Source organism: Dromiciops gliroides, chromosome 6, assembly GCF_019393635.1.
Source record: "Dromiciops gliroides isolate mDroGli1 chromosome 6, mDroGli1.pri, whole genome shotgun sequence".
Taxonomy (NCBI): domain Eukaryota; kingdom Metazoa; phylum Chordata; class Mammalia; order Microbiotheria; family Microbiotheriidae; genus Dromiciops; species Dromiciops gliroides.
The window spans coordinates 211,542,571-211,565,078 of NC_057866.1; the positions used below are offsets into that span (position 1 = coordinate 211,542,571).

The 22,508-nt window shown below is 38.8% G+C and overlaps 1 protein-coding gene across 8 annotated transcripts in view; it reads right to left on the bottom strand.

The window, feature by feature from the left end:
• Positions 1 to 22,508, bottom strand: part of FAT1 (FAT atypical cadherin 1) — a 169,644-nt gene that overhangs the window by 48,011 nt on the left and 99,125 nt on the right. For 4 of the 8 annotated variants that reach the window (XM_043970378.1, XM_043970375.1, XM_043970373.1 and 1 more), the window contains exons 4-10: positions 22,404 to 22,465; positions 17,180 to 17,509; positions 16,513 to 16,723; positions 13,924 to 13,992; positions 12,432 to 12,571; positions 5,361 to 5,636; positions 5,052 to 5,262 (exon numbers count right to left, since the gene is read on the bottom strand). In XM_043970378.1, coding sequence (XP_043826313.1) covers positions 5,052 to 5,262; positions 5,361 to 5,636; positions 12,432 to 12,571; positions 13,924 to 13,992; positions 16,513 to 16,723; positions 17,180 to 17,509; positions 22,404 to 22,465 — 1,299 coding nt within the window. Of the gene's footprint in view, positions 1 to 5,051; positions 5,263 to 5,360; positions 5,637 to 12,431; positions 12,572 to 13,923; positions 13,993 to 16,512; positions 16,724 to 17,179; positions 17,510 to 22,403; positions 22,466 to 22,508 lie in introns of those variants that run through there. The other 4 variants (XM_043970380.1, XM_043970379.1, XM_043970376.1 and 1 more) reach the window with 2 other exon arrangements.

Sequence of the window (22,508 nt, forward strand, 5' to 3'; positions counted from 1 at the left end):
AGTGAGCACCTACTATGTGTCAGGCACTATGCTAATGTGGGGATACAAAGAAAGGAAAAAATAAATAGTCTCCACTCTCAAGAAGTTCAGTCTAATAGAGCAAAAAAGAAAGAATGAAAAGTTAAGACCAGAAAAGATACTTACAAGAATCTGAAATACACATTTAAAAACCAAACTGACATAGGAATATTCAAAGTATTCAGTATTGGAATGGGAGATTTTTCTTCCTTCTTTTTTAATCCACAGAAAATGTACTGAAAGTTCGTCTTATCATGCCAGACATACTTTTCATATTTTCTCTATAAATTACAAACATAATATACAAGATACCATACCAGGCCAAAATGATTAAGTCGAGTTCAATGTTCTGTTGCTGATGATTAACATTGGTTAGGAAGTATTCTAAATTATCCCTACTTTCCTAAATTCAGTACCAAGCTATTCAGTAATTAATCTAAACCATTCTTGAGCCTATTTACATTATTTAGAACACCTAACTTCTTAGGATAACAAGTTTATTTTACTATAGAGCTGTACTTTATTATCTTTAACATGACTGAATGCACTTCAGTTATATTAATTTAAAGGAATAGATTCTGTCACTCAACACTTTAAGATAAGATACTTATCTAAAATTTATTCTGCCAATCATATTTAGAACAGCCTTCCACCTCCCTCCTAGTGCCAGGAATGTGGTAAACACTCAATAAATGTGTTCATTTATTGAGTGATTATATTTTAACTGACTAACCCTGACTGTATTTACTATAATTACATTTTCATAAAGAAACCTGATATAATAAAGAGAGATTTAGTGATATTTATGATATATCACTCCTAGGCAAGGTGCTACAATGATGCAACAATATCGAAACTGGAAATGGTTCTAAAGTATTGACCGAAACAAAATTGTCCTCATTTGAACAATTTAAAATGAACAAACAAAACTATAGGAGAAAAGTTATTTTTACATTATCTCCAGTGAAAATTCAACAAATCATGAAAATGTCTTTTGGATAACTGTTTCTTCCTCAAGGATCAGTTTTGTAAAGTGGAAAGAGCTCTGGACTCTGAGGATCTGAGTTCAAATTCTGTCTAAGGTGAGTATTTTAAGTATGATCCTGGAAAAGTCACTTGGGCTCTCAATTTTTTCAACTATAAAATGAGGTTAGGTTAGATATGGGATTCTTTACTTTGGTCTGTGATCTTTTTTTAAAAAAAATCTGATCTGATAATTATTTCAATGGAATTCACTTCCTTTGAAATTCTCTGTATTTTATATTATGCATTTAAAAACCTTATTCTGAAAAGGGGTCCATAGGATTCACCAAAACATCAAAGGTGTCCAGGACACAAAACAAGATGAAAGTTTCCTGCAAATGGATTCTAAGATTTCCTATGAACTGATGATTCCCCTTGAATTAGTTCATACATTTGGCCCTTCTACTGTCAACCTTTTCAAAACACAAAGGTCGGGGCAGCTAGATGGCGAAGTGGATAGAGCACCGGCCCTGGAGTCAGGAGTACCTGAGTTCAAATCCGGCCTCAGTCACTTAACACTTACTAGCTGGGTGACCCTGGGCAAGTCACTTAACCCCAATTGCCTCACTAAAAAAAAAACAAAACAAAAAAAAACAAACAAAAAAAACCACAAAGGTCACATCCTTGAGGAGAAACACTGTGATTTACTGGACAACATGCTGGAATCAAGAGAGACCTGGATTCAAATCCTCTTCTAACGCTAGTTATGTGATAGACTGGAACACAGATGCACAACCTCACTCAGCCTAGTTTTCTCCTCTGTATAATAAGGATTATTCTAAATGAGATCATGTATGTAAAATTCTTTTCAAAACTTAAGAGTGCTAAATAAATGTCAACTATTATTATTATTAACACTTGTCTTCTGAACATTAATGAGTGCCACAAGATGTGTATCAGAAGTGGGTGTTTATGAATAAATCCTTTGCGTGAATAGAATAAAATAGATTTTACAATGCAGATGATGCCAACAGATACACACTAAAATTTGAGCTACAATTTAAATAGCAGCTGCTTCCTAGAAAGTAACTGTGTAGGACCATGAAAATATCTTTTATATTCTCAAATCCTTAACAATGGCTTTTTCTAAAAAAAAAAAATGTTCAAATGATGCACGAGTAGGTTGTTGATTTATTATCTTTTTTTCTATTAACTTTGAATTTGGACATAGCTCCAGTCTTGGAATACCAGATTACGAATCCTATCAGCCATTGCAAACATCTAAAGAATGTGCTTACCATATGTTTCAGCACCAGCCGTCATATCTGAACCTCCCAGTTGTTAACAATTATGCAAAAGCAAATCCAAGGAAAAGTTTAACATTTACTCCTACGAAAATTCAGTCTGTTTGTGTTTGTGTCCAAATTATTCTGCTGGAATGCTCAAGAATGCACCAGAGGAATGCTAGTCCTAGACATTGGTCTAGGTGCTACATTTCTGGAAGGCTGAAGCCAACTTGCCTCAATTCAAAGGTACGGATTCTAAACTAGAATATATTTTTATAAAAGTTCCATTAAAGGCACCATTATTACACTTCTTGGGAGTAATGCCTTCTATTTTGGGAATGTTTGGGAATAATATAAATGAAAACTGGGCTTTAAACAGATTAAGTAATAAAGCCATCCACCCATACCCAATTAATAAAGATTTCGTTATGATCCCTAACTCCTATTTACTTAATTTTGATTCTATGATGATACATAGGGAAGGTCTATGTCTCAATTAGTCCTTAGGCCTAAGGGAAAAATGCATAAATACAAAATCTGGACAGGTATAGACGGAGAAGGAATGTTCAGAAAAAGGGACCCTAATTCTCCACAATCATTATAAAAGGGAGAAAATGATTAGGCAGGAAGAACTGTCTTCTTCACAAGCTCTGAAATGACTTATAAAGTAACCAGCTTCAGTTAACTTAGGAGTGGCGCTGAGGAAAACAAACTGGCCAAGAAAAATACTAAAACATGGACTGTATCCTATCAATCTTAGGTAACCCCATCATCTCTGTCCCTACCTCAAATTAGAGGCAAGATTCACCTGCAGGTAATACTCTAAACTCCTAATGCCAGTGTAACTGAGGAGGCTCTGAGCCCCGACATCAGTGTATTAAACGTTCTTTAAGAGACAGGGCAGCTAGGTGGTGTAGTAGATAAAGCACTGGCCCTGGATTCAAGAGGACCTGAGTTCAAATCCAGCCTCAGACACTTGACACTTACTAGCTGTGTGACCCTGGGTAAGTCACTTAACCCTCATTGCTCCGCACAACAAAACAAAACAAAACAAAGAGACTGGGGAAAACTATTCTTCCATAGGCTTTGAATCCTCTCCCTCTCTCCCTCCCATTCTGCCACCCCCCCCACTTCAGTGTAAAATTCCCTATCTCCTACTTTTCAATAAACTTCACAGTCACTGGCCCTGCTATTAGGTAACAGTGTAACAACAATAAGGCACTTGAATAATTATTTCCAATATATCAACTTGGGAAAAGATTGCAGCCAGTGTCACATTATTAGCTTTCAAATAAGATGTCTTAAAGGGCTTTGCAAAGTAATGTGGGAGGGAGCTGGACCTATGATTTCATTAGCACAATGAATTTAATGCCCCCTACCAATTCTGATAGGCACTTACTCTATAATTTATAGTCTTAGCTATCTGAGGCACTGAGAGGTGAGGTCACTTGGTCAGGATCACCCAGTCTGTCTATGTCTGGTGTGTGATTTGAACCCAGGGTTTCCTGACTCTGAAGTCAGCTCACTACCAGCTATGCCATGCTGCTTTTCAAAGACTTTAAGCCATTAAGGCTTAAAGGTACAGCAAGACTTTGGGGATACCTTGACTGAGAGTCTGTTGTTATGAGAAGCTCAGAGGCCCGGGACCACCCATATCAGCAGGCAGAGAGCATACAGATTCTTCCCTAGGAGCATCAGTGGTCACTGACCTTTTACAGCAACCCCTCTGACCTTCCAGATTCCAAACTACTTACCTGCATGAACAGAGGCACCATCCTACCTGCTCCTGGCAGAGCTGACCTCACTGGACTTAAGTCCTTGGCTGAACTAGTCCCACAGTATGTTTACTGCCTTCTTGCCTTTCTTACAGATCCACCTGATTTACTGTGCCAAGGAATTTCCATCCTGATCAGTCAATAAAATATTAATTAAGCACCTACTTGTACCATGCATTGTGCCAAGATCTGGGCACACAATAAAAGGAAAAAGACAATCCCTGCCCTTGAGGAGATCACAGCCTAACTAGCCTTGTCACCATCTAACTGCTAGCATGACATTCTGACCCTGATGGTTTCTGGGAGGTCTGGGCATAGGGAGAATAGAATAATATCAATCTCAAAATCCTTTGTTAGACAAATCTCCTACTATGCCCAAATTTATTTATTTATTTATTTTTTTGGTGAGGCAATTGGGGTTAAGTGACTTGCCCAGGTTCACACAGCTAGTAAGTGTTTGAGGCCTGATTTGAACTCAGGTACTCCTGAATCCAGGGCCAGTGCTTATCCACTGCGCCATCTAGCTGCCCCATATGTCCAAATTTAAATACCCCAAAAGGGAAAATTATTTGTTAATGGTCCAGATTCTTGTCTCATATTTTCTTTTGACAGGGTTAAGAATGGGGGCAGCTAGATGGTGCAGTAGATAAAGCACTGGCCCTGGATTCAGGAGGACCTGAGTTCAAATCTGGCCTCAGACACTTGACACTTAGTAGCTGTGGGACCTTGGGCAAGTCACTTAACCCTCATTGTCCCACCAAAATAAATAAATAAGTAAAAAAGAAAGGGTTAAGAAAACAAGAAACATCCTCCTTGTTTCTCAAAAAGAGAAAGTAGGCTGATGAAAATGGGTTCAACCTATACTTAAGATAAATGCAGATGTGTCATTTAAATGTTTTTCATCAAGTGGCAGTAAGTTTAGAGGATGAAGAGGGTGGGCATGGGAGGAGAATAACAGTCCGGTGAACTTAAGCTAAATAGAAAAATCTCTAGGCCACTGTAAACATACCTGATTCAATAGAATACAAAACTTCAGCATTTTCTCCTTTATCCTTGTCTAGGGCTGTAACCTGCAACACCACAGATCCGATCGCAGCCGACTCATAAACTCGCCCTTGGTAAGATGAGCTGGTGAACCAAGGTGCATGGTCATTCGTGTCACTGACATTGACAATCACTCTGGCAAAGCTGCGCTTGACCGGCACATCTTGGTCTCTCACCTAAAATAACCAGCGTAGCATTACCAAAGCTGTTACAGACACATTTGTAATGGATGAGTCCATTAACAAGGACAGGATAAAATAACATAAAGACTCACCATCACGGTGAGGATGTGCTGGTGAGCAGCCTCATGATCAAGCTTCTCAGTTGTATAAAGTGAGCCGGTTGCGGGATCAAGACGGAATTTCTTGAGGCTGAGGGGGTCAGTGCTACTCTGCAAAGTATAGATCAGTTTGTTTTTTTCGTCCTGGTCCGTAGCGCTGATTTGCAAAATCTCTGTGTCGGGCACTGTGTCTTCTGGAATGAGGACTTCATATTTCGATTTTGAAAACTGAGGGCGGTGGTCATTTGTGTCTATCACTTTGATGAGTACCTGGAATTTAAATGTTGGAATGCTGCTGAGTAAAGCTCTCATGGTTAAAGAATGGGGGAAAGAGCAGGACCAGGAGAACAGTATAGACAGGAATACTAATACTGTAATGATGGGTCAAGTCTGAAAGACTTGGCTAGTCTGATGATCCAAGACAATTCCAAAGGACCTAGGATGAAAAATGCCATTCACCTCCAGAAAGAGAGCTGATGAACTGAGTGCAGACTGAAGACTTTTATTTTTTGTCTTTTATTTTTTTTTTTGGTTTTGCAATATGGCTAATATGGAAATAAGTTTTGCATGACTTCACATGTATAACTGATATCATGTTGCTTACCATCTCAATGGGAGGGAGGAGATACTACAGGGAGGGAGACAATTTGGAACTCAAAATTTTAAAAAATGAATGCTAAAAATAAAAAAAAATTTAAATGAAAAAAGGATAATGAAAAATAAAGCATAAACAGCAAAATCAGTTTTCTTCATGCAAGAAAAACCCCCATAAGGAAAACAAATAAAATATGATCTGCTCCTCCTGGAATGCCAATAGATGCTGGCAGGAAAACAAATCTGAATTAACTACGGACTTTACTTTTTCCAATGTGAGAGGTAAAGTCCCCTTGTAGGTAGAGAGGTAGCCTGAGAATTAGGAAAACCAGAGTTCACCTTCTCCCTGTGATCATTACTGGCTGGGTTATCCTGAGCGAATCATTTCACCGCTCAGGATCATAGGCAACTCTCTAAGATTGCAGAGGAGGCGCTTCGTCTGCATTGGTGGAGGGAGTCTCCTCACTGGGAGCTCTCTAGACCAATTAAATCACAGGTTCAGTCAAAATTTAAAAAGGCCTTCCCCTGCTCCCTAATATTTATAGAAATCTATAGTTAACCCTAGGGAGTTTAAAGGTGAGAAGGGCCAATAGGGTTCATCAAAAACACCTCAGTTTCTGGGACAGCTAGGTGGCACAGTAGATAAAGCACCAGCCCTGGATTCAGGAGGACCTGAGTTCAAATACAGCCTCAGACACTTGACACTTACTAGCTGTGTGACTGTGGGCAAGTCACTTAACCCTCATTGCCTTGCAAAAAATCCACCCCCCCCCAAAAAAAAACCATCTCAGTTTCTACAACAAAAATCAAACCTGAGGTTAGCAGCATTCACTCTTCACAACAATTCTGGAAAGAAGGAAATGCAGTTGTTTCCCCCATTGCAGAGGTGAGGAAATGGAGGGCTCAAGTATTGGGTCAAATGACTTGCCCACGGTCACAAAGAGCCATGATTCAAATCCTGGCATGAAACCCATTAGATACCATGCTGCCCTCTTGTAGAATAAATCATAAACCTTGAGACATTAAGTTTCAGCATTTGAATAGATTTTTAAAAAAAGTTAGACACTTATTTTTCAATCCCTAGCCCTATTTTTAATCACAAATAAAAACTACAGTTTACTAATCTCTACAATAAACCTATGTTTTTTTATATATAAAAGGAATTCCAAATAGACTTAAAAAAAACTTATCGTAATTAAACTAAACTAATTTTGGTGATAACCTTAAAGGCTAATGAAGCCACAGGGAGTAAAAATCCTTGTAAAAACAAAAACAGCTGCTGAAAAACCAATGCAGCTTTATGCCAAATTAAGAGAAGCATTTAAATCTGGGGATGGGAAATTATTTGTAGAGTGAGGAGGTACACGGGGCAAGGAAACAAATCAACTCAGATAATATTATGGAAAGAATCACATTACAAGCACCCATTTTCTCAGCAAAAACAGAATGATCACGGGGGCTTTGTAAGAAAAGTACATGAAATCTGGATTGGATAGTTAAAATTCAAATGTGAGAAAATAAGCAAACATCCATTCATGTAAAATATTTTTATTAGTTGTTATTAAATTTCTACTGCAGGTACCTTTCTTAAGAGAACAATGGGTTGCAGAAAGGTTGGCTGTAAATCAAATTGGTTTTTCCAATGACTTCCATCATAAAATGAGAAATACATTTTGTCACTGTGATAACAAATGTGATAAACATTTTTATTCTATGAATATATATTTATCACATTTAAGAATGTAAAATGCATGTTAAAGGCAAAATTAACTTCCAGTAATTATTGAGCATCTGTCTTGTTCTTAATATTTCTGAAGTCACAGGAGGAAATATGAAATAAACCAAAGAACTTCCAATACCTAGTGGATTTGGAAATGGAGGAGGGGAGTTTGAATCCCAACTCCACTGTTTTGTCTATGACCTTGGCTTTGACCCTCATCTATTGGTGGAAGGAGAGGTAGTCCCTAAGTTTTCTTCTCCAGTCCCTTTAATCAATTCTTAGACAGCTTCTCAATTAATTCCCACATGGTGAGGCTCCCCTCACCATCCTGTCCGCTCTCCTTAGCACACACTGCCCTGCTTGTACTTGCTAAAATGTGGTACCCTAATCTGAACTTCATCCCCCAGATGTGCTGTGACCTAGACAGCTGTAGCAGGAATAACAATTCCCATTCTAGATACTACTTCTTTTAAAGCAGCTTAAAATCCTCAACAAGGTGTGGTGGGATTAACTCTTTACATAAGCCCTTTTGGGGAAACGAGTATTCCGTTTTTCTCTTTGTAACTCAGGTGCCTAGGACAGTATATGACACGTGGTGGTTTAATTTAAAACAATTTTTTTTTGACTGGCTTGGTTTGTCCTATACTATTTTAGGTCTAAGTACAGAATTTAAACATTAATAACTTTTTTGAGCAGTTAAGAAAAGGGAGCCCATACGTGGTTTTGTTTTGTTTTGTTTTTGCAGGGCAATGGGGGTTAAGTGACTTGCCCAGGGTCACACAGCTAGTAAGTGTCAAGTGTCTGAGGCCAGATTTGAACTCAGGTACTCCTGAATCCAGGGCCAGTGCTTTATTATCCACTGCGCCACCTAGCTGCCCCTCATATGTGTTTTTTATGTGAATTGTTGTCAAGCCTGGCACATAGCAGGTGCTTAATAAATATTTATTGACTGACTGAAACCACATATTGCCCTTCTGTGAGCCCCCAACTTGTTCAGATTTTTTGGGGAGAGGGGAGAGAACCCACCCATCACTGCCTGTCATGGTCTTTTGGGATCCCCATCCAAAGTGTCAACTATGCATCCCCGTCCTTATTATCCCCAAACCAAAAAGCCCACTATTTAGGCCATAATAGGAGTAGTAATAATAGCTGACATTTACATAGGTTTTAAGGTTTGATAAAGCATGTCGCATAAATTATTATCTCATCTCCTCTTCCCAATTCCAGTTCTGGAATCATGACCAAATCACCTCATCTTTACTAGGTTGGACATGTGCATCTATTCCTTTCTGGCTCCGCTCACCGTCCCTATTTCTTCTGGACCAAAGTCACCTCTGCTTCCCCATTAGCACAGAGTCTTCCCTTTTGTACTTGTATCTCAGCTTGTAACAGTGTGGTCGTGGTGTAAGAACCTAACAAATGCCCCCCTCCCCCATTCATCCAACCATTCATGAATAATGATGACAACACTAGCATGAGGAAAGGAGAAACAGGTGGGCTGAGCCCTGAGGGCCTGACCTCCAAGTCAGCACATTAAACACCACCAGGTGCAGCCAAGAATTTCGATTTCCGAGGCTTTCTTCTCTGCTTGGGAGCTACCCCTCCTGCTCACCCTGCTCTCAGCCACCCGGTTCTGACCTTCAGTGTTCCAGAATTTAGTTCAGCAAACCTGACTTTCCCCTCTCCTTTATTCCTGATTTTGCCCTGACAAATGACTTTTCTATCATCCCCGGTCTCCAACCTTGCTTCCCATTTACTGAATCTGGACTCCAATTCCACAGGGCCTCATGTGTTTCTCTACCCAAGCTGATCACCTAACGACAAACTCCTGAGCGTTCCTCCTTTGCAGGCTGATTTCATTAGTCCTTCTGGACCTTGGATATTCTGGTTATCTGCACTGTGCTGCAGCTCAGCAGGCAGGGCCCACACTCCCTTTTCTGACAAATATGAACCCAAAAGTTAGAGATTGCACACCCCTGGCTCTAGAGCCATGGTGAGGAGAGAGGCCCCCTGGGTTCTGCTTAGGCTCTATTCTGTCCCCAGAAATGTTTTCTTTTCACATCCAAGCTTTTCCCTGCGCCATCGGAAAGTGCATTTATTCAGGAGTGCTGTTAGTGATTAGCAGCTGAGGGAGTACAGTCAGGGGGTTCTACTAGCAGGCTTCTTTATTATCCCTCATAAGCTCGTTGTGATGAGAGCCAGTGGCCACACTGCAGGGTCCCATAAAAGGATCATTTTTATACTTCATTTACTGTGCAAAAGCATAGATTCCTAAATACTGGATTTTCTCCAAGTGGGGGTACACCACCTGCAGGTCATAGAATATTCAAAAGTCTTTAAACTATTTATTTCCTTATAAAACTTTTAAGCAATTTTGTTCTAATAGATGCACTGGGGAGTTATTTTTCTTGATAAAGTTTTTTGGGGGGAGTTTTGTTGTTTTTCCTTAAGATTTTTAGTCCTGTGAAAACCACCTTATTTTGCTGCCCCAGATGTAGCACAGAACAACAATTATTGGAAAAAAGGAATATTTAATAATGACCAGAATTTATATTGGCCACTGTCAAATTGGTCCCAAAGCAGAATACTTATAGCAATTCTGCACAAACTCAAGAGTGGATATCCTGTGATAACGGAGGAAAGAAACAGCCACAATTAACTTTAAATGACCATTTCTATGAATTCTCCTCATTGAAAACAGATTATCAAAAAAGTACTACATGTTACCGCAGCCTTAAAAAACAACCCAGCAACAAATGGTTCGTGTGGTACTAGGCTCAATAAGAAAATAGATAAATCTTTCAGAACAGTCAGAACAGAATGATTTAAAGCTAGAACACTGTAATCCAAAAGGATTTCATTCTCTACCATTTGATTTTTTTAATGCTATCCTCCCATTTTCATTTCTAAGACTGTCAAACATGAGTACAAAAGACTCCATTCTGTTTGTTCTATGTGTACATCGTGCATTTGTGATTTAGCTACATATAAATTTAATAGCTTTCCCACATACTGCCTGGTTGTTTTTCAACAAATAATTTAGATAAAGCCATGACAATGAAATCATTTGCAGATGTGCATGGCCTGTGGCTATGGTACAAAGTCTCTAATATCAAAGTAATAGAAAACATCATTTTGCATAATGAAAATATTTTAGGTTTATTATTTTTTAAACCAAAGCATTTCTAATTGGTACAACTTCTAAACAGTTTGCCTTCTTTTCAACTTGTAACCAACTGTATAAATGTGTCCTTTCCCAAGTTATCTTGATTTTTCAGGGATGAACAGAACATATTGTAGATTACTAGCATTCTTTTTATCCCCTACAGCATGCCCAGAACAGTTATCTTAGGGATAGTGGGGGCTTAACAAATATTTCTTCCATGGGTATATTGATGGATGTCTTAGAGCTATGCTATGCAGACAAATGAAAGTGTAATAAAGTACACTGGAAGGGGATGGATAGAGTAACTATATAAATCTATAGTTGCAGCTACATCTATAATAGCAATAACCAACATTTATATAGTGCTCACTTATGTGCCAGGCCCTGTGCTATGGCTTTATAAATACCTCATTTGATGTGTGTGTATACACACACACACATACATTTCTTTATGTACTTCTGTGTAAATGTAGATATGGTTATATTTACCTATAGCAATGTTGATCTATATAGGTATGGAACTATACACATAGATATTTATGTGTATACTTAAGAGAGAAGGGAGAGGGGGAGGAGAGGGAAGAAAAAGGAGTGAAATGTACATATTTCAGAAAGAATACAGACACAAGACCATTTCTTGGGCATTAACAAAAATCTTTAAGATATATGTTGCTGTCATTATTGTTTTTGCCATAGGATATTTAGCTAAAACTTCAAAAAGTCATTTATAAAAGAGTAGGGGAAGTTTGAGCATTTTGGGGTTCTTTCCTAAGAATATTAAAGTATAGGTAACAATAATTAAAAGAGCATTGTGAAGGGTTAAAGATGTCTAGCATTCTAGTGTTCTTTAAAAATATCAACTGGTATGATGGTTTCTTTGCTTTGCTTTTCCCTTCTTCCTTTCCTCCCCCCCCCTTTTTTTTTTTTGCGCGGGGCAAAGCAGGTTAATGGACTTGCCCAAGGTCACACAGCTAGCAAGTGTCAAGTGTCTGAGGCCGGATTTGAACTCGGGTCCTCTTGAATCCAGGACCGGTGCTTTATCCACTGCACCACCTAGCTGCCTCCCCTCCTTCCCTTTCACTTGGAGTTGGGTCGCCTATGTCTCCCAGGCTTGGAAGTGCAGCAGCCATTCAAGCCCTAACCCCACTGAAGATTGATAGGAAGCTTTAAACCTGCTGTTTCCAATATCGGCTGCCCTGACCTACCTCCTTAGGCAGCCTGGTAGTCCTCCCCTCCAGGGAGCTCATCACATTGGCCACAGCCTTAGTTCTGAACCTCAACTGACTTTAGCCCTTCTGTAGCTCCAAACCCCTGAGTTTAACTGATCTAGCAGCCTGAGCCTCCCCAGTAACAAGGCCTACAGGTATATACCACCATGCCTCATGGAACAATGTTTCTAATGTAAACAAATCATCTACTTTATATCATCTCCTTGCTGAATGAAAATGTTATCATCTACTGGGATTGCTTAATATCAGAACCCATCTTCTCTGTTTTCTATAGACCCTACTTAGGAATATCCTATTCCTAGATCTGGAAAGGAGCAGTCTTCCTTTAACAATCACAGCATCGGTGATTCAGTTACCTGAGTGATGATGGCTGTGGTTCCATCTGTTGCCTCCACTGTCAGATTGTAGTTTGATTTTTGTTCTGCATCAAGAGGCTTGGCAACAATGATGGTGCCAGTGCCCTTGTCCACATCAAAGCGACTGTCGTAGTTACCACCTTTAAGATATTGTTAAGAAAAGTGTAAAAAACAGGAGAATGGTCTGGTATAGCCTCTCTCTCTCTCTCTCTCTCTCTCTCTCTCTCTCTCTCTCTCACACACACACACACACACACACACACACACACACACACACACACACATGAACACAAACACATTGAATTTGTGGATTCTGATACTTGATGGAGATGAAACAAATTTTTCAACACACTTCTTGACTGGATGACCTGACTTCCTTTCCTACTGTGAGACTCCATGATTCTATAAATCCTCAATGGTTATAGAAATAGACATAATTTTTATCCTGGTGTTCCAGGTTTCCCATAATCTGGTGCGGACCTACATTTCTCACTCTATCTCATACTACTATAGCCAACTTATATAAATACCCATCTCCCATTCTTTTTCTGATGTCTCCCTTCTTGAGGCCTTTGATCAAGTTACCCCCCAAGTGTAGAGGGTTGGTATTGAACCACTTACACCTACACAAGTCACCTTCTCTTTTAAAATACCTAGACTGGCCATTGTGGCATCGTGGTATGGAATTTGCTTTTAAAAAGTGGCTCAGAGACTAGTGTAGCTCGTGGGAGGAATGAAAATGAGAGTAAAGTGAAAGAAAAATTTTAAAATGGGAGAAATCCTGAAAACTGAAAGCAAGAGCACTTGATACATTACTAATATCTTTTCTGGATGCAATTCATTTTATTACATTTCAGTATCTTCCAAATGTCCTTTTGAATTATTGATCAATAACTATGTTGAAACATCAGGAATCAGGCATTTAAGATTTGAATTGCTCATAATAATAACCATGATGCTAAGGAAGCAGACTTTTCTAACAGGATAAGCCATTAAGAACTAATGCAGTTAACTGTGATAAATATTGGCTCCTGAATTTAACTGGTCTTGATTCTAACAATGAAAATAATTTCTCCATTTTAAACATCATCTAACCCAATGTTAGATGAAACAAAAGCTATTTGTCCTAATTGCACTTTTCAAATATGTCTGCAGTTATAAGTCAAGATATCCGTCCTTCATACATGAGCTTACGATCTTACAAAATTAAATTTGAGGATTTCATTGAAATTTCACTGTTTGTAACCGAAATGAAATGAGACAAAAGTCTAAGAAATACTTCCAGACATAATCCAATGCAATAAGGACAAAAAGTAGCTTCAAATTTATGTTTAAATGAAGAGTTCATCCAAGTTCATATTTGGAATGGAAGACTATGCTTATGTCATGAATGAAAACAAAGGTCCCCTCCCCCTGAAAATAAATGAGTTCTACACCATAATTGTTTCAGATCTCATAATCCGGTAATAAATTATGTGATCTCAGCAGATACCTTCTGCTGTACAGTTCAGGTCACAAGCCATCTGAAAGATGTAAAAAACTTCTCTAGCAAGACTGTCTCCTGGCACAGCCAAAAAGAAGCAAGCAAGCATGGAAGGCAAGCAGAAAACATGTGGGAAAGCAATCAAATTAATTCAAACTGTAAGAAAGGAGAGTAGTGCACGGAGACGTGCACCACAGAAGCCCAAAGACTGAGGGATGGGACAGAACAATAACAGTCCAACCATACCATTGTGATTATTAAACATTTCATTAAGCGACTGCCTTTTTCTGCAGCTGGTGGTGCAGTGGACTGACAAGTGATTTACTTGTTAATATGAGTAATGATGAATGTTAACAACTTTTTACAATGGCCGGGGTAGGCGAAATAGCAGAACTCTCTTGTTTGTGAGAAGGCATGAAGCCTGGATGGGGGAGCAGCCCATGTGCCTCAACTTCCTGTAGCTACGGATCCAGAGGGTTTGGCCCTCCCCCATGGATTCCTACAGGCGGCCCTCTGAAAGGTCAATCACATGTGCTGCTCATTATCAGAATATCAACGTCATCAGAAGACAATGTACTTTCAGGGGGGAAAACATGAGTTGTCATCCATCTTAAGTAGCCAAGATACCTTGCGCACACATCTTTCACTGTCTGAGGGCTTTAGTCTTGGAAACAGGAAAGAAAAGATGCTAGAGTAAGTAAATTTGTTCATTTACATGTAAAAAAAACCAACAATAACTCAGAAATGATGAATTAAAGATAATTAAAGTGACCTGCATAGGTAAGCTACTTGCAGGGTGATTTGGACATCTTATTTTAGCGAGCTGTACACTAACATTAAAAATAATGTGGCTCAAAACCCCTAGAAAATCCACAACTAGTATGCAGCATACTTTTTAGTCTCTTCATAAGTGTAATAATCTAAATTCTGTAACTATAATATCATAAAGGCATAATAATATTCTCTCTCACACATACATATATATAGATATAATATCCTCTCTCACATATACATATATTTCTTTTACTTATATATGGGAGGAGGGAAGAGAGAGAGGTAGGAATGGGGAAAGAGGGAGTGAGGGACAGGCAGAGATACAGAAAGGGAAAGAAGGGAGAGAGAGAAGGAGACCTATGATGTAAATTTAATCAGCAAAACTTCTACTGATAAAGAGTGGCAATTTGTAACTTAGAGACTAAGAAAACTGCCTGGGACACCGAGATTCAACAACCTGGCCTTAGTAACTGTTAATATGCATCAAAGGCAGGAAATGAATCCGGACCATCCTGCTCTTTCATGTTTTAAGGCGCCCAAGGCCTTAAAGTTTATGATGCACCTTTCTCATAATGGGTATGTAGGGTGTACATATATTATTATGCTCATTTGTTGATGGGGAAATCTTCAGGCAGCTGAAGATTTGCAAAAGTCTCACAGCTAGTAAGCAAGAGGTAAATAGTGCACATCTTGTTACACCCACTTTACAAATGAAACTAAGGCTGAAATAGGTTAAGCAAGGATTTGTCAAAGTCCCATATCTGGCAAGTGCTAGAGTGGAAATCTAAACGAGAGTATCTTGCTTGTGTCAGTAGTCATTCTTCTCTATCACACTGGCCTGGAAGCAGCTAGTGGTGCTGTGGATAGAATGCTAGCAGTGGAGTTCAAATTTGGCCTCAGACATTTTCTAGAGCTATATGACCCTAGGAAAGTCACTTAACCCTGTTTGCCTCAGTTTCTCCATCTGAAAAATGAGCTGGAGAAGGAAATAGCAAACCCCAAATGGGGTCAGTGGGTCAGGACTGAAAAATAAATGTTTATTTCCTCGTTCTCCCTTCCCCTTTTTCATGTAAATTTCTTGCCTTAAACAGATTCTCAAAAATTTAGTAGCAACACACCCACTACTAACAATTTTAGTACAGAAGCTCACTTCACATTCATAGTATTAACAACTTATAGTAAGCTACCTCACTGGGCAGAAAATAAAAATTGATGGTTCCTTGTTGTTCAGTCATGTCCAACTCTTTGTGACCCCATTTGGGGTTTTCTTGGCAAAGATAATAGAGTCATTTGCCATTTCCTTCTCCAGCTCATTTTACAGATGGAGAAACTGAGGCAAACAGGGTTAAGTGACTTACTTGCCTGGGGTCACACAGTGAGTAAATATCTGAAGCCAGCTTTGAACTCAGGAAGATGAGTCTTACAGACTCCAGGCTCAGCACTCTATCCACTGGCCACCTAGCTGCCCCTAAGAATTTATACCTTAGGCATAAACTTTCAAATAAAAACTTTTTTTCAAAAGGAGAGAGAAATCCAGTAGGGAAAAAGTCAGTTTTAACATCATGGATTTGCTGAATTATTAACATTTGCTGGGGAAACCCACAACATAATTTATAAGCTCTGTTAAAAATCTATTGATTTATTGCCAGACATTTTAGAATAAAAAGTTGCAGTTTGGAAGCAAATTCTTTTCTGTCTCTCATTGCAGACTTTATTGGAGGCCAATTTGCTAATGGGAACTGAGTACAATAATGAGAAAAAACAGGTCCAGTTCTATGAAGTTCAACCTATGAAATCCCAATGAAAACCTGAAGGCGTTCTTACCAATGATGTCAAACCAAAGGGGTGTGCCAAGGGGTTCAACAGAAATCACCCCAATCATGTGAGCAACTGGATCGCTTTCCATTACAGTGAAAGAAAAATATGGTTCTTCAAAGGAAATTGGTTCAGGGGATGGTTTGGGCTTGGAGATCCATTCAATATGGAGCCGGGCAGTAGATGACTTCTGAGGGCGACCATTATCAACAGCTTTAATCTACAAAATCAGGGGAAGGGGAGGGGAAAGAAAAAAAAACGCCACATTATATATCTATAACTTAAAAATCACAATCGTTAACAAAATCAGTGTTCCGCAACTTTCTTTCCATTAATTAAAGCTACGGTTGGCTAGGTTTCATAATGAGAGTTTAAACTCAAGAGTTTACTATTTGTGTCTGCTTACCATATGTCTAAAGCTTTTGATAAGAAGATAGAGTCCTTGATTAAATGAACTTAATACAGGGAACAAGGAGCAGAAATCACAGTTGAAAAGAAAAAAAGGAAAACAACTCATGTTTCTGATACATGATCAGGCAATATCTGATGTTACTTAGGTCTCAAACACTGAAGTCACTTATACCCCTGATATGAAAGAGCAAACAGGCAAATGCAGAAGAAAGTAGATAAAGCCTGTTCTAATAGCTAAGAAGTCAAGACAAATATTCTGACTCACTGAAAGAATATCATATTCGCGTGCTCCTGAAAATTTCTTAGAAGAAACAACTCCAGTTTTTGGTTCAATGAAGAATTTGCCATGCTCATCTCCATCTTCAATGCTATATGAGATCTCTGCATTGGGGCCTTCATCTTTGTCTGTAGCTATAACCCGATATATGGGTTCTCGTTTGGCACTTCTTTCACGGTCTGGCTTATCGCGTTCTGGGAGTCGGATTTTATAGAATTTCTGTAAGAACTGGGGCTTGTTGTCATTCTCATCGAGGATTTTCACAATCACTCTTGCAATGGTTGATTTTGGAGGAGTACCATCATCTGTCACTGTCACCTGTTTAAAAAACAAAAAGGAATAGAAGTCAATCTTCACGTTAGCTGTATTAACTCTAAAAAGTGAATTTCTGCTTAAGGAAAAATGTCACTGCTCCAAAGGAGAAGCCAACACAAGACATTATGAGAAATCTGAGGTGAGGTAAGATCAGTTCCTGCTTAAAAGAGGGCAGGAGATTCAGGAAAGCCTGGGTTTGGCCTTGTGTGTCTAGAAGGGCTGGCATAACACTATAGAAGGATCTTCAGTGCCAGAATTCAGGGCCTGGGGACAAGAAGGCCCGAGTTCAATTCCAGCTCTAGACATTTACTAGCTGTGTGGCCCTTGGGCTAGTCACTTAACTTCTGTCTGCTTTAGTTTCCTCTATGTAAAATCGGGGTAAAAATAACACCTACCTCTCAGGGTTGTTGTAAGGATCAAATGACATAACTGTAAAACACTTAGAACACTGCCTGACACACAGCAGGCACTATATAAATGATAGCTATTATTCATGCATTCATTCATTCATTCATTCATTCATTCATTCATTCATTCATTCTTTGCTTACTTATTTTTTATTATAAGCAGTAAAAGGAACATTGGTTATCATCACCATCACCATCACCATCGCTACAATAAGCAGTTTCTACTTTATTGTCTAGCAATGAAGAACACAGAACTCAGAGGACCAGGAACATTATGATACATTAGAAGGTACCCACATAAAGATTGGAATGAGTAAAGGAGAAATTGGAAGTGTAAAAGAAATCAGGACCCTTAGCTAGGTGCCACAGATATTTTAAGTACTCTCTAACAAACAAAGAACCAATGATTTGCTTTTCTGTACCTCAGTCTTGTCACTTTCATTTTCATGCATATAACAGAAAGATAAATATGTGTATGTGTGTGTATATATATGCATGTGTATGTATGTGAATATATATATGTATGTGGATGTGTGTGAATATATATATGTATGTGTATGTGTGTGGATGTGTGTGTATGTGTGTGTATATATATATATATGTATGTGGATGTGTGCATACATACATACATACATACATACACACACACACACACACACACACACACACACACATATATTTGGCAGGGCAATGAAGGTTAAGTGACTTGCCCAGAGTCACACAGCTAGTAAGTGTCAAGGGTCTGAGGTTGGATTTAAACTCAGGTCCTCCTGAATCTAGGGATGGTGCTTTATCCACTGTGCCACCTAGCTGCCCCCATACAGTAAGATTTTGTTTTTTGTTTTTGTTTTTTGGTGAGGCAATCTGGGTTAAGTGACTTGCCTAGGGTCATACAGCTAGTAAGTGTTAAGTGTCTGAGGCTGGATTTGAACTCAGGTCCTCCTGACTCCAGGGCCAGTGCTTTATCCACTGTGCCACCTAGCTGCCCCCATACAGTAAGATTTTGAAGGGGAAAAAATTCTATTTTTGTTTTAGTAGTAATCCCTTAATATGTCTCAACTTATTACTTTCTCAGATGGTGATGTTTGCTCAGTTTTCTTTGCACAGAAATGCTTCCCTCCCTGCCCCCAATATTGAAAGGATCCCATACTCTGATTTTAAAAGATGTAATTTAACTTGGAATGTGAAATCTAAGAGACTGAATGGGTACAAAATTTCAACTAGATATGAAAACGTTTTCTCTTTTAACTATGTCCTCCAAAAGCCTCACCTGAGTCTTCAGGAATGTGCTCAGTTGAGATCATTAGCTGCGCACATGGAAATAAATTTATTATTAGCACTTTATTTTTGGGAGAAATGTTCTCTCTGCTGTAAGGAGGAATGGTCTCAATAGAACTTATTTTTCTCCCTTTTCTGTTCTTCTAGAGTACATCACTTGAAAGGGATCACATACTTTTGGGGAATTAAAACAGAAGAATTCTGAGGGAGATCAAATGAAATAACATTTGTAAAGTGCTTAGTACTGGCACATAGGAGGTGTTGACTTCTTCCTTTGCTCCTTCCTCCCTTCCTTCCTAAAAGTAGAGTTGCTGACTTGCATTGGTAAAAGTTTACTCAGTGCAAGTTCCCTATATCAATGAAATCACAGAACTGCTTTTGCATCTAAATGAACAAGAAATAAGTGAATTTATGGAACACATATTTTTTAGAAGCTTATCGCTTGATTTCTGGTTACCAAGTAATGGGCATTCCCCCCTCCAACCACAATTTACAAAATCACCTAGGGTATGGAAAGGTTCTAATCTACATCAGTGCAGTTTGTTGCCACACTAATTAAATGATTCTGGAAGCAGTAAGCATTTCTATCAAAATCATAAACTGCATTTGCCTTGTAGGGTATATCCATAATTTTTAATAACAAATTCTATGACTTCATAAGTCTTAATTCTTCTGTGAAGAAGCAGCCACCACAGTATAGTGGTTCAAGATCTGTCCTAGGGGGACAGTTCAAGTCTTCAATTGGGCAAATCAGATACTGCTTTTGTGACTCTGGGCAAGGGACAGTTAAGTACACCAGGCAATTTTCTAAGACTCTAATTTGTTGAACAAATGCAGATCAACACACTGGTAAAGGAAGTTTCAGTGACATTAACTAGCTGTGGGACTCTGGAAAAGTAACAACTCTCAACTTTGTTTTCCCATATGTAAAATGGGGTTGTTGTGAGAATAAAATAAGATAAAATATGTTCACTTTTATTGCTATATAAATTATTAGGATTATTAGGATTATTTTACCAAGGTGGAAAGGCTTGGAATATGGACCAAGTGATGGACTATATATGTCTGTTGACTACAGACTGGCAAAGTGAGGTTTGGAAAGGCTCATCACCATGTTGGCTACCAAGCAATGGATATTTTTTGCCACAGTAGCTGCCAAAGACCATTTACTAGGTTTCAGAGGGAGTAGATTTCTGTATCCATAGACAATATACCTACAGTACTGAAATTACAGACCCGTATAATATTAGATTCAATAACCAGAAGAGAATCCAGTCTACCACAGGCTTTAAGAAATCTCCACTGTAGAGACCACAGAATCAGTTGCAATGATAGCTCAATAACCAAAGACCAAAAACAATTACACAATGTATATAAACAGAATATCATGAATCAGAGGGAAAAAAATAGCAACGTTTCCACTATTTAATGACTTTTGAGGAAAAGCTGAGTTATTGATTAAGAGTGAACTCTGGGGTCAGCCAGGTGGTGCAGTGGATAGAGCACTGGCCCTGGATTCAAGAGGACCTAATTTCAAATACGGCCTCAGACACTTACTAGCTGTGTGACCCTGGGTAAGTCACTTAACCCCAATTGCCTCACCAAAAAAAATTTTTAATTAAATTAAATTTGGGGCAGCTAGGTGACAGTGGAGAGAGTACCGGCCCTGGAGTCAGGAGTACCTGAGTTCAAATCCTGCCTCAGACACTTCTTACTAGCTGTGTGACCATGGGTAAGTCACTTAACCCTAACTGCCTCACTTAAAAAAAATAAAAGTGAACTCTGTTTCTCAACACGGGGACCAGAATCCCCAAAGCAAATGTGGCCCGTTTCCAAGGAGGGTGAACAATTTATTCAGAACAACAGAGTTCTGAAAAGGTGTTTGGCTTACCAAAATCTTCTTAACCTACTAAGCATTACCCCCTTCTTCCTCCACACTTTTTTTTTTTATCTGCTGTGATAAAAGGAAATGTGATGCAAGGATGTTTTCCTTCCTCCCTGAGTGAAAGGATTATGGGGGATGTCAGTTATTACAGGATGACAGAAAAGGTGAGACTTATTGCTCTCTATGTATTTTTTTTCCTGACTCAACCTGTTCCTTTTCTCTAATCTTCACTAGATTAGTTCTGGGAACTGTTCAACTCATCACACACTCACACCAACATTCAAGGGAATTCAAGGAGCTATGCTCAGTGCAAAAAAGATAGAATGCTACTTGGGGGATAGGACACAATCATCCTGGGCCTGCTTTGGCAGATATCCCATGCTGAATTAAGTCCACCGCAGTAGCCATCAAAAACTATGAAGGTTTTATGATTTTCACATGGAGGGGGGCACAAAAGTGAAATGCATACAGAGTACTTGAAATACACATGCCTGTTTAATTTTTAAAAGCTTTGAAAAAGAAGGTATACAACATATTCTCAATTATCCACACCAATGGCGGATCCATTTTAGCCAGATAATCAACACATGCACTCAAATAGTCAATCTTTTCCATGTATGACTGGGATGGAGCAACGGATTTAATTTGTCCTATTTCTTGCATCTACTTCCTTTCCTTTCCTTTCCTTTCTTCTTCTTGGTCTCTTCCTGTTTTGCCACAGACCTTATTCTCCCTTTCTACTTCGGCCTCTCGTGTCAGGATTTGTTTCATAAGGTAATGAGATGTCCCAGTGGATAAAGAGCTAGATCTGGAGTCAGAAAGACCCGAGCTCAAACCTGTCCACAGACCCTTAACTAAATGCATGACTGAGTTAGTTATTTCATCTCAATGCCTCAGTTTCTTTGTCTATAAAGCAAGAATAATAACAGCACCAACCTCCCAGGCTTGTAGCAAGGATAAAAAAATTAGATAATATTTGTAAAGCACTTTGCAGACTTGCACTTTGCTAGTTGTTGTTGTTGTTGTTCTTATTATTAATTCTTGTCTGGCTATTATGTGTTTTGCCCATTCAACCTTGGCCCTTCTTGGGCTGGTTTGGTAACTAACCTAGGACTTTGGCTGAAGACAATCACAACTGGTAAGTGGTTAAGCTGTGAGATGTTGTTAAACCAACAGCAGAGAGGCAGAACCCTTCTAAGATTATAAACCTTCCCATAATGCACATCATACATTGACCGTACATTCTCTGCCCAACTGATAATTCTAGCAGAAACATCATGAGTGCCCTCCTTTTTTTTTTTAAGAAAAAAAGAAATAAAACACTTACTTCTAGTATATGTTCATCCTGTTGTTCTCGGTCTAGTTTTCTTGATGTGGTTGTGATGAGACCTATGAATGATAAATAATTCGTTAGCCCTCAGAGATAAAAGCA